This window comes from Psammomys obesus, unplaced genomic scaffold, assembly GCF_907164565.1.
Source record: "Psammomys obesus unplaced genomic scaffold, mPsaObe1.curated_primary_1811, whole genome shotgun sequence".
Taxonomy (NCBI): domain Eukaryota; kingdom Metazoa; phylum Chordata; class Mammalia; order Rodentia; family Muridae; genus Psammomys; species Psammomys obesus.
In genome coordinates, this window is record NW_026596034.1 from 27,950,838 (window position 1) to 27,961,631 (window position 10,794).

At 46.3% G+C, this 10,794-nt stretch overlaps 1 protein-coding gene across 8 annotated transcripts in view; it reads right to left on the reverse strand.

The window, feature by feature from the left end:
* The window catches only part of Adat1 (adenosine deaminase tRNA specific 1), a 47,495-nt gene extending 37,246 nt beyond the window's left edge, over positions 1-10,249 (reverse strand). For all 8 annotated transcript variants that reach the window (XM_055621398.1, XM_055621395.1, XM_055621391.1 and 5 more), the window contains exons 1-6: positions 10,089-10,249; positions 8,578-8,768; positions 8,223-8,291; positions 6,243-6,297; positions 5,549-5,679; positions 765-1,368 (exon numbers count right to left, since the gene is read on the reverse strand). In XM_055621398.1, coding sequence (XP_055477373.1) covers positions 765-1,368; positions 5,549-5,679; positions 6,243-6,297; positions 8,223-8,291; positions 8,578-8,746 — 1,028 coding nt within the window. In that variant the 5' untranslated portion in view covers positions 8,747-8,768; positions 10,089-10,249. The remainder of the gene's footprint in view (positions 1-764; positions 1,369-5,548; positions 5,680-6,242; positions 6,298-8,222; positions 8,292-8,577; positions 8,769-10,088) is intronic.
* Positions 10,250-10,794: the final 545 nt, after the last annotated feature.

Consider the following 10,794-nt stretch of genomic DNA (forward strand, 5'->3'; position numbering starts at 1 on the left):
ACACACACACACACACACACACACACACACACACACACACACACACATATTTTAAAGTATAATGACAATTATATTGTTTCTTGTTTGTTTGCCTGCTTTTTTCCTTTTTGAGACTGGATCTGTAGCCTAGGCTGGCCTCAAACTCCCTATGCAGCTAAGGGTAACCCTGAACTTCTGATCTTCCTGCTTCCCCCACCCAATGCTATGACTAGAAGTCTATGTCTTCACGCCCAGTTCCATGGGGTGGTGAGAGTCGACCTAGGGCTTCATTTAAATTAGGCAAGCACTTCTCCAACGAGATACATTCTCCAGCCCTGGCAACTGTTCTGCTTACTGCAGAAGCACACAGTAGAAAAATGATAATGCACAGCATTAACAAAGAGGAAAACAACCCACAACACCATGACTCAGAGGTAATTATCGACAGACAGCCTCCTACAGCTCTCTGCGCACATACATATTTTAAGATCAAGGTGGAGCTCACTTCATCTTCTAAATTGCTCTTTAAACATCATAAACATCTTTCTACATTAAATATTCATCAATACTATTTTTAACAAAATAAATCACTTCGTTTCCAACTGTAGAGCATTTCTGGTTTCCCTTTTTTTTTACGTTACTGCAAATACAATGCATACCTAAGACTTATACTTTCTTAATTATTTCTTTAGAAAAACTGTCAAGATGTGCAACTGCTGAGTCTACCAGTGGGGACTCTTCTGGGTCCTTGCACACCTTCCCCTGCCCTCCCCACTGCCTCTCACCTGTCAATCAACGCTCTCCTCATGGCTTCCTGGCTGTATGGGCACTTCCCAATGACCACCGCTGACAGGTAGATGGGCTTCTCCAGGAAATGCATTAGCAGTGCACCCTGGCATCCAAGGACATTCCACCTTGCTATCTTGTCACTGCAGGACATGGAGCATGTCCTATCTCCCCTGCCGGGCTTAACTCGAAGCAGCCCCACTTGGTGGTAGGCAGCGCCTGGCTGTCTCAAGTCTCCAGTTTCTCCAGGAACACACTTGGCTCCCGTTCTATATACATCCACCACCTTGAAGCTACCTGGAGCTATTCCATTGACAGCATCCATTTTTTCCTTGGTGAGATCAGAGCTGCTGACATCTGGTTTGACTGGACTGCTTTCCTGTGTCCCACGGTGAGCTACACAATTGGAGAGTGACCTGGCAGGTGTTCCGGGCCTCATTTTCTTGGCTGCAGGACTCTCAGGGTCTTCACAACTTCTTTTATTTTTAGAATCCCCTAGATTATCACTCCCTTTTACAGGTGAGTTGTTGGCCCAATTTCTGATGACAGGACAGCAAGGTTGTTCTTCAAACTCAAGCATTGGAATGATGGAGGCATCCCCACCTGCACGAGAAGAAACCCCTTATCCAAGAATTCTCAGGATGAGTCTCCCAGACCAGTGACACTGATGTCCCTTAGGAATTAGAAATACAAATTGTGAGGCTGGAGAGCAGTGGTAGAGTGATAGCCTAGCATAAAGGAGATCCCAATTTCAATCCCCCAACACTGTGTGTGTGTGTGTGTGTGTATATGTGTGTGTGTGTGTGTGTGTGTGTGTGTAGTGAATTACTGGGATCTAATATACATGCTGAATCAGAAACTCTGAAGGTGGAGCCCAGAAGTCTGTTGTAATAAGCTGAGTAGACCATTCTGATGGAAGCTTAAGGAATCATGGCCATTGAACCAAAGTCAATTTGTTTTCCCTGCTGAGCTGAGGGGGAGGAAGAGGTGGGCAGGTGGTAAAGAGGTAGGCAGTTGGCAGAGCACAGGCCTAATGAGCAGAAGGCCTGCTCTTGTTGCATCCACCATGAAAAGAGGAAGAAACACAAAACCAAACCACGTGTGCACACGCACGTATGCACATGTGTGGGTCAGAGGACAACTGCAGGTGTGCAGGTGTCAGTCCTCACCTCTCGCTTTGTTTGAGAGAAGAGCTTGTTCCCTGCTGCAGATGTCCCAGGAATGCTGGGACATGTTACAGACATGTGCTAGTGTGCCTGGCCTTACGTGGGTTCTAGGGATTCAAACTCAGGCTCGGTGCTTGATGACAAGCACTTTACACACGGAGACCTCCACAGACACCCTTCTTTCCTCAATAATAAATTAATATTAGGGCTGGAGAGATGGCTCAGGGGTTAAGAGTGCTTGCTGTTCGCCTATGGGCCCAGGTTGGGTTCCCAGCACCCACGTTGAGGGGGTTCATAACTTCCTGTAATTCCAGTTCCAGGCGGCCTGATGCCCTCAGGTCTTTGCTGGCACTTGTATGCAAATGGTCCACATAAGCACACACATGCTCATGACATCAGGAACAATAAGCAAGCATAACGATAAGCAAATAAATCTTTTTATAAACTAACTATATATACACATATAAATAAACAAACAAACAAGAAACACTGCATGTACTAAAGTCTTAATAAAAATCTCTGAATTCTTGATGAAGGCTCTCTCCTAGATCCTGCAAGTCAAAACTTCTCCATGAGAGACTTATGGGAAACTGAATATTTAAACAAAGGTCTCAAGTAATTTCTACCACAGGGAAGGTTTGGACCAGAGTGTCTCAAGGACATTACTCAGGACATTTGTTTGTTTTCTTTTTTGAGATAAAGGCCTTTTGTAACTCAGACTGGCCTTAATTCCCTATTAGCTGTAGGTGCCCTTGAATTCCTAAACCGCTTGCCCCTGCCTCTTCTGTGCTGGGATCGGTAGGGTGTCACCACGCCTAGGCTGAAGGAAACTGTGAGTAATGGAGGTGCTCCTGTATGTTAGCCATTAGACAGCCTCTATCCATTAGATGCTGATAGTCCCCCAGTCTGATAATCAAAAGATTTTCCAGAGCCAGCCTGGTTGATACACATGTAATTCCAACACTTAGGAGGCAGAAGCAGAGTTGTGAGGATAAGAACATCTTAGACTACACAGCCACTGTCACACACACACACACACACACACACACACACACACACACACACGCACACACACGTCTCTAGATGTTGCCAAGTATCTTTTGGAGAAAGTATCCTGAGCTGAGAACTACAGCTTTAAGGGTAGTCTTAAGGGGTGCGGGTAGGGGTGAGGGAAGGGGGAGACATTTTAAAAAAGTGTGTGTGTATGTGTGTCTCACATGTGTGCAGGTACCTGCTGAGGCCAGAAGTGGGACTTGAATCCCATGAAACTGGACACACAGGCAGTTGTGGGCTGTGCAACATGGGTGTTGGGAACTGAACTCGTTCTCTAGAAGAACAGTGTCCTTAACCACTGAGCAACCTCGACTGCTTTAGGGAAAGACTTTTGTTTTGCGATGCTGGAGATCACAACTGAGTCTTGTGGATACTGGGCAAGCACTCTGCCACCGAGTTAAACCCCCAAGCCTGATGACTACTGATTTACAATGAGCAAGGTTTCCCAAGGGCATTTTTTGGACTGGGAGCCTGTAAGATGCCTTGGGAAACAGTAGAGGCTTATTTCATGGTTGAGCAAATTTGATGAACATTATTCAAAATACCATCTTGATATTATGATGTGTATTCATCAGAAAAGACCCACAATAAACTGCAAAGTCAAGTCTACACCAGTGTTTCTGAAAGCTGCAGTGTTTCCCTGTGCTGGTTTACAGATTTTTCATCTGTTCTGTGCCCACAAAAAACAAAGAAAACCTGAGGTCGGGAGAAAGCACAGCACTCCCTTGAGAAGGGAGCTATTTCTACAAACGCCAACCTAATGGGAAAAGTACTCTAGCAGTCTTTATAAGCCGAGAGTGGCAAAGGCAAGAGAGATACCGAAGGAGAAATGTCAGGACGATTTCTGGCTGGCTGACTTCCAGGGACCTGGCAAGGTGACCGCCACTCTGGAGAACTCATGGGGTCCACCTCCTACTCTGTACACTCAGAGATGTGATTGTGACAGAATGCCTGGATACAGAGACTGACTCACACTAACAGAACACAAAAGCAGGAGTCTAATGTAGCTAACCAAGACACCAAATTATTAATTAGTAACGAGAAGTAAATGTCAAGGCAGCCAGGGAGTCACATTTGCTAGGCAGTGTGCTTCCTTTTTGCAGCCAAACCATGGGTGGGGGAGCACCACAATGGAAGAGATTACTCATGAACCAAGGGGGTTATATCAGTGGTTGAAGATTTTTTTTCCAGCAAAACAGTTTCCAGAGTTTTAAAGATCAACAAGGGCTGCCAATTTCTTACTTAAGATCTTAAAAACAAGCCAAACCAAAATCCAATTACCACAATTAACAAAAGGAAGAGAGAACCTAACCCACGCCACAGCTATTGTTTCTCCCGCTTGCTTCTCAGCACACTGTCGCCATTCCTCCAGGGCCCTGAGGAGAAACCTGGAAGTCATCTTTGCCTCTTCCCCCTTCTTCACATACAATCATGGCGTCTGAGCCACTGTCCTAAATCTCTCTTGCACTTATTCGGTTGTCTACCTCTCACTAATGACCTCTGCCCTCCTCAAACCACCACACTCTCAGTTAAGAACAGAAGACTGTCACGGCCTTTACTTTTGAAATACCTACTAGACAGTCTTGAGTTTTCTTGCTTTGTACAGATGCTCACAGAGCAGTGTGTCCGAGCATGCTGGTCTGTGTAGTTTGTAAGCAGGCTGACATCCTGGATAGATCCCCCGGGTCTGTCCTCACGCTAAGCAAGCATCACCACTGCGTTCTCTCCCCAGACCCTTGTTTACTGCTTTCTACTTAGTATCCCTCTGTGTCTGAGTAATGGAGAATACCGGTTCATGACAGGTATGGTGGCACACTCCCGTAACTTCAGTTCAAGGGAAGGCGGACTGAAAGCAGGACTGCCTCAAAAATACAAAGACACTGGCTGTGTGGAGCACACCTGCCTTCCCAGCCCTCAGGAGACAAGACGCAGGAAGATAGCTGAAGTTCAAGGCCAACATGGGCCTACATATTGAGATCAAGGCCAGCCAGGACAACTTAACATAAAACCTGTCTCATGCCAGTGAGATGGCTCAGTATGTACAGGTGCTTGCTGCAAGCCTGATGAACTGCGTCCTATCTTCAGAGCCCACTTAGTAGAAGCAGAGAATTAATTACTACAAGTTGTCTGACTTCCATGTACATACAGTGGCGTATGCGCCCCCACGCACAAGTCTTTTTAAATATATAAATTAAAAAAAAAAAAAAAAAACTTGTCTCAAAAAAAAAAAAAAGAGAAAAATATCTATTTGTTTAATGAAGAGATGAATGAATGAAATGAGCTTTAGGATAAGTTACTGTAGTAATACTTTAGGCTTTTGAACCCCAGTAACTCTATTATACTTTGTAGGGGTGCAGCTTGAAGCTGCCCTGTCCTGACTTTGAGAACTAACAGTCTGAGAACGCCACACTGCCCCATTTCTGCCTTCTGCTTTCCCTCAGTAGAAATGTAATTGTGTATATACATCACTGCCATTAGCTGTACCTTTGGGAGAAACATCCCCAAGAGCAAGGCAAGCATAGGGAGGAAGCCAGTGCAACGTTAGAAGGCTTGGCGATACTTACAGGGTGTGTGGCTAGAGAAAAACACAAAGGACAGGTCAGGTCTCAGCCTCCAACGTCCTCTCTGAGTTCCTGGAACAAAGATACTATCCTCTTGCAGGACAGCTGCCAAATGGAGCTGATGGAGAAGGTATCTGAGGGTTGAAGATATCAGAATGAACGAGCAGGCTGGGGGTGGCTCAGGGTGCCTTACCGGCATGCTGAGGGCCTGGCAGAGGCAACACCCTTGGCTTGATTCCCAGAACTACAGAATCAGTTAAGTGGAGGGAGAAAAAAAAGCATAAACAACACACCCCTGTGGTCAAGAGAGCTCCCTGGCTGGGTGACTGCAGAACACTGAGGCTGGCAGGGATCTGGCACTGTGAGAATGATGGCGGCGAGTCCTTCTCAAAGGTTGGGAAGACCTCAGGCCTTGCCCTGGATCTACTGAAGTCAGGATCCCTGGAGAGGCTAGCCATCTTCTCCACTCCTGTCCCTGTGCTGGGTTTGAACCCTGAGGCCTGATACACTAGTCATGTGCTCCATCACTACGTTTATACCCCAGACTCAGAAACTTGGGTGTTAGCAGGTGATTCTGAGGTCTGGACCCTGGTAATTCAGAGTGACATGATCTGCATTAGCTTCGAGCTTGTGAGAAATGCAACCCCTCACCCCCAAGACATGGTTAACCAAGACTGTTTGGGGAGTGCAGCTTTACCTCTGGAAGCTCCTTTTGGCTATGATCTCAGCGTGGCTGTCATTGAGGATGTCTCCTGTGGCAAAGACAGGAAGCAAATGAAGACATGAGATCTGGAGAGGTTGGCAGAGTACACAGCAGTGCCCGTGCCAGCACTCAGCATAGCCATGTTACCTCCTGGGGGGGGGGAGGGGGTTGTGAGAAAGTGTCACAGTCATTGGTGACAATGTACTTGCAGCTTGAGTTTCTCAACATATGTGGCCATAAAAGCCTTCGTATAGAAGGAAAGCCTTTAAATATAGGATGAAATGGGTGTGGTGGTACATGTCTTTTATCCCAGCACTTGGGAAGCAGAAGCTGGTAGCTCTCTGTGACTCTTGAGGCCAACCTGGTCTATACAGGGAGTTCTAGGCCAGCCAGGGCTATACAGAGAGACCCTGTCTCAAACAAACAAACAAGCAAACAAACAAAAATATATAGGATCCTTTACCCACCAGATGTCAAGAATACCCCTCCCCAAGTGCTGATGGCCAAAAATACTTCTGGACAATGCCAAAAAAGTACCGTGGGTACAAAATTGCCACTGGTTGCTGGGTCCATGGTGCTGGATGTAATCCCTGGCTTAGGCAGGGATACCATGAGTTTGAGGCCAATCTGAACAACACAGGAAGTTCTTGATAAGCCTGGGCTACATAGTAAGATCTTATTTCAAAATACTAAACAAACAAACAAATAAACCCACCCCAAATAAACCAAACCAAACAAAAACTACCTCTACTTGAGAACCACTGATTTATAGATCAAAATTTTCAAGTGCTTGAGGACTGAGTCTAAGGTCTTATGCAGCTAGGCAAGTGCACTGCCCCTGAGCTATGTCCCCAGATTCTTTACATTTTTGTAAAGATATCTATAAGATATTACATGTAAATAATACAGTAATTCTACTTTCCTTATTTTGTATGTATGTGCCATGATCTGTGTGCAGATGATATAATATGCATGCAGAGGTCGGAGGACAGGTCTAAGCAGTTGGTTTTCTCCTTCTACCACATGGATTCTGGGGATTAAAGTTACCTTGTGGCCTGGTAGCAGACAGGGTTTCACCGTGAAGCTCTGGCTGGCCTGGGGCTCACTAGAACTCCACAGAAATCCACCAGTCTCTGCTTCCTGAGTATTAGGCTTACTGGCATGTGCCAGCACCCCTGACACTTTATTTATTTATTTATTTATTTATTTGACATGGGGTTTCACTCTGCTGGTTAAGCACTTCTTCAAGTCCACCTTCAGCACAAGCAGGCCTTGAAATTTAGATCCTCCTGCCTCATCTTTCCAAGTCACTTGTGCCATCTGGCTAGAGAAATCTTGTATCTCTAAATCAGGGATAGAGATCTCTTATACCATGGTGTCATTTTCACGCTCACAATGACACATTTCTGTAGTGGGCCTGAGCTCTTTCTCTCATACACAGAAGACATGGCTAGGGGAACAGAAGGGACTTCCACATTCTTGTTGATGCCAAGGGTTTGTTTAATTCAAGACTGCTTTCTGGGACTCCAGAAGCCACTCTGGCTGCTTTCTCCACCTACTAGTAAGCCTGGACGCCTTCCCCACACAACTCGGAACCTTTGATTTAATCCTGAATGTACTGACTGAGTTTTAGAAGCATGTTCCTGGTAAATTTTGCTCTGCTTCGGATTTATTCTTTTCTTTTATTCCCTTGAGCCACGGAGTATTTATTACGCTGGTCTTGGTGTTCTTGCCACAGCCCCTGGAGTGTTGGGATTACAGGCACACACCACCATGTTCGGCTCTAAATTCGCATTAAAAAAACAAAAAACAGTCTCCCAAGGTGGGGGTGGGGGTGAGGAGGGCTGGAATCAGTAGTAATCAAGGGGGTCAGGCACTCCAACCAGCATGGCCTCTTTTCTTTGACAAGGAGACTACAGGTCAGCATGGGCTTGAACAGAGACAGCAACTGTTTGAAGCCCCATCTTTGCTTACCGCTCTTCCTCATCTTGGACTGGCCGATGCACTTTGTTCCTGTTCCCAATGAGACCACTTCCTTTGTCACTGAGAGAAAAACAAACAAACAAACAAACAAACAAACCCAAATCATTAAGAAAGTGAACCCTCAGAGGCTTCGCTTCCTCGTGTTCAGGTTTAATAAGTCCACATTTCTCTGTTCTCAGGGGGGTTCCCACGGGTGGACTCGCCAGGACCGCAGTACTCTTGGGGTGGTTTGCCGCCACCAGAAGTACTGCGCCACCTGGTGGAGAGCATGGGAAAACAGAAACGCTGCAGCTCACATCCAGCCCGGCTCTGGACAGCAGGTCCGCTCACAAAGAGAAAGTCTCACCTGGCACTTGCTTCTCAGTGCTATCCCAGGCTTGGTCAGCTGGAGACTGTATCTTCACCACGGCTGCCAACAAAGTCCACTCACGGTTTGGCTCAGGCTTCCCCTGCTTGGGCAGTTTGACATTATAGTGTGCATAGCACAGCTGAGCAATCTCATCTGGGGTCCACATGGGTGGAGCTGGAGCTGAGGCCCTGACAAAAAGCCAAACCATTAGAAAGCAAGCTTAAGACCACAGAGCAGAGACGCACTGTGGTGCTTCAGCAGTCTCTAAAGTAGCCCAACAATGCTCAGACTAAGGTTCGTGTTTTCCTGCTAATCAACCTCCGCTCCCGTCTCTAATAAAGCGTGAAGCCACCAATTCCACAAGTTATTTCTTCAAGCTTAAAATTTATAAACTTATAATAGCTTGTAATTTCTTCAGAAATTTATAAGCTAACGAATGTGGATTTATTTTGTTTTATACCGTCCTTTTCAGATTTCAGCTTGCTTTGGGCAGATCGTCACCCTACAAGGTTTCTTTCTGGATAGATGTTCTTATTTTGTCCTCCTTTTTCCCAACAGAAGAGTAAATCTGCCTCACTCTAGCAAATTTCCAAAGTCTCTCACTGAATGGTTTTCTACCAGTTGTGCTTAAGGGTGTGGGCATGGTGTTGTACTTTCTAGGTTTCAATTCCAGCTTTATCACGGATTAACTGTGTGATTATTGGGTAGATTATTTTAGTTTTCACATCTGTTAAAACATGAATAGTATTTAACATTATTTTTTCTTTTTGCTTTTTTTTCGAGACAGGGTTTCTCTGTGTAACAGCCCTGGCTGGAACTTGACCTGTAGACCACTGTGGCTTTGAACTCAGAGATCCACTTGCCTCTGCCTCCTAAGTGTTGAGATTAAAGGCATGTGTCACCACTGTCTGGCTAGCATTAACATACTTTGACTTCATGTGATTATATGAGCTCATACAATGGCTAGACACAGCGGAGCATTTGTAGAAAAACAACCAAATAGTTTTTACTGAGGTCAGAGGTGATGTTTCGGCAAGGTATTTCTAAGACTTGTGCAAAATACAGGCTCCTTTTTGCAGTAAATGGTAATGATTATTCTGGCAGGGACTGACAGAGCCTGTTACATTGAAGTGTAAGGCCTTCGAGAAGTCTTGTATTTCTAGGAGCACGGGTGATCCTAGAACCCTGTTAGTTCCAGGAAGGTATCACAGTAAGTTTATTTTAAGGAGGTTGACACCTGCCATCAACCTGAAATTAAACTAGAGGTATATATTACAAACTACAAAAGCCAAGGGGACGAGGCAGCCCAAACTACATCACGTCAGCCGGGCAGCTGACTGAAGGACCACGCAGTTGCTGAGTGTTTCGATATTTAGGGTCCGCTGTAAGTCGTGTCTACAACCCCTAACGACCTCGGAGAACTCCTTCATTAGAAGAAGCTCACACATGCATTTGTGTGACCACAAATAAGAGTCGCAAAAAGCTGAAAACCCCACTTCTTTTCCTACCCCGATGTGGGGCTCCGCAGGGTTGGAGCGCCAGGCTGGGTCCCTCCCCGCGGGAGCAGTGAACACGGGTCCTCACTGCCTTCTCGCACACAAGGCCAGTTGTGTAGAGGTGGCCCTGAGACCCTGTTACCCCCGCGCCGCGCCCTCCACGCGATCCTGCTCTCTCGCCACGCTCGCCGCAGAGCCTGGTTGCGAGAGGAAGTGACGCGCTAAAGGGCAGCTTTGCGCAACTCCGCCCGCAAAGCACGCTGGTCCTTGTAGTCCTTGGGTGGGAGCGGAGCAGAGGCTACTCAGTTCTGCCTAGGAGGAAAGTGCCTGGCCAATGCAGAGGTTAAGGTTTCAAAACCGATTTAGCTTGCAATTCATCCGAACTTTTAACAGGACTATGAGCAGATCCTCTGACAGTTTCCCACCTCAGTCATCAGTGCATGACTGTCATGGACTTGGATGGCCAGGACCCTCCTCTCCAGGGCTAACAGACACCTTGTTAAATCTTCAAATGTACATACATGTATACATGTTTAAAAATATTTATGTGCATGTGTCAATTGTCCCTTATGCACCCACGTGCGTGCAAATGCCCAAGGCGGCTAGAAAAGGGTATTGCGGAACAGGATTACAGGTTGAAAGAGGCCTGACATGGGCGCTGTTCCCCTGGTCCTCTGTAAGGGCAGTAACCCCTTGCAGCCAGAACCCAGACTCCTCC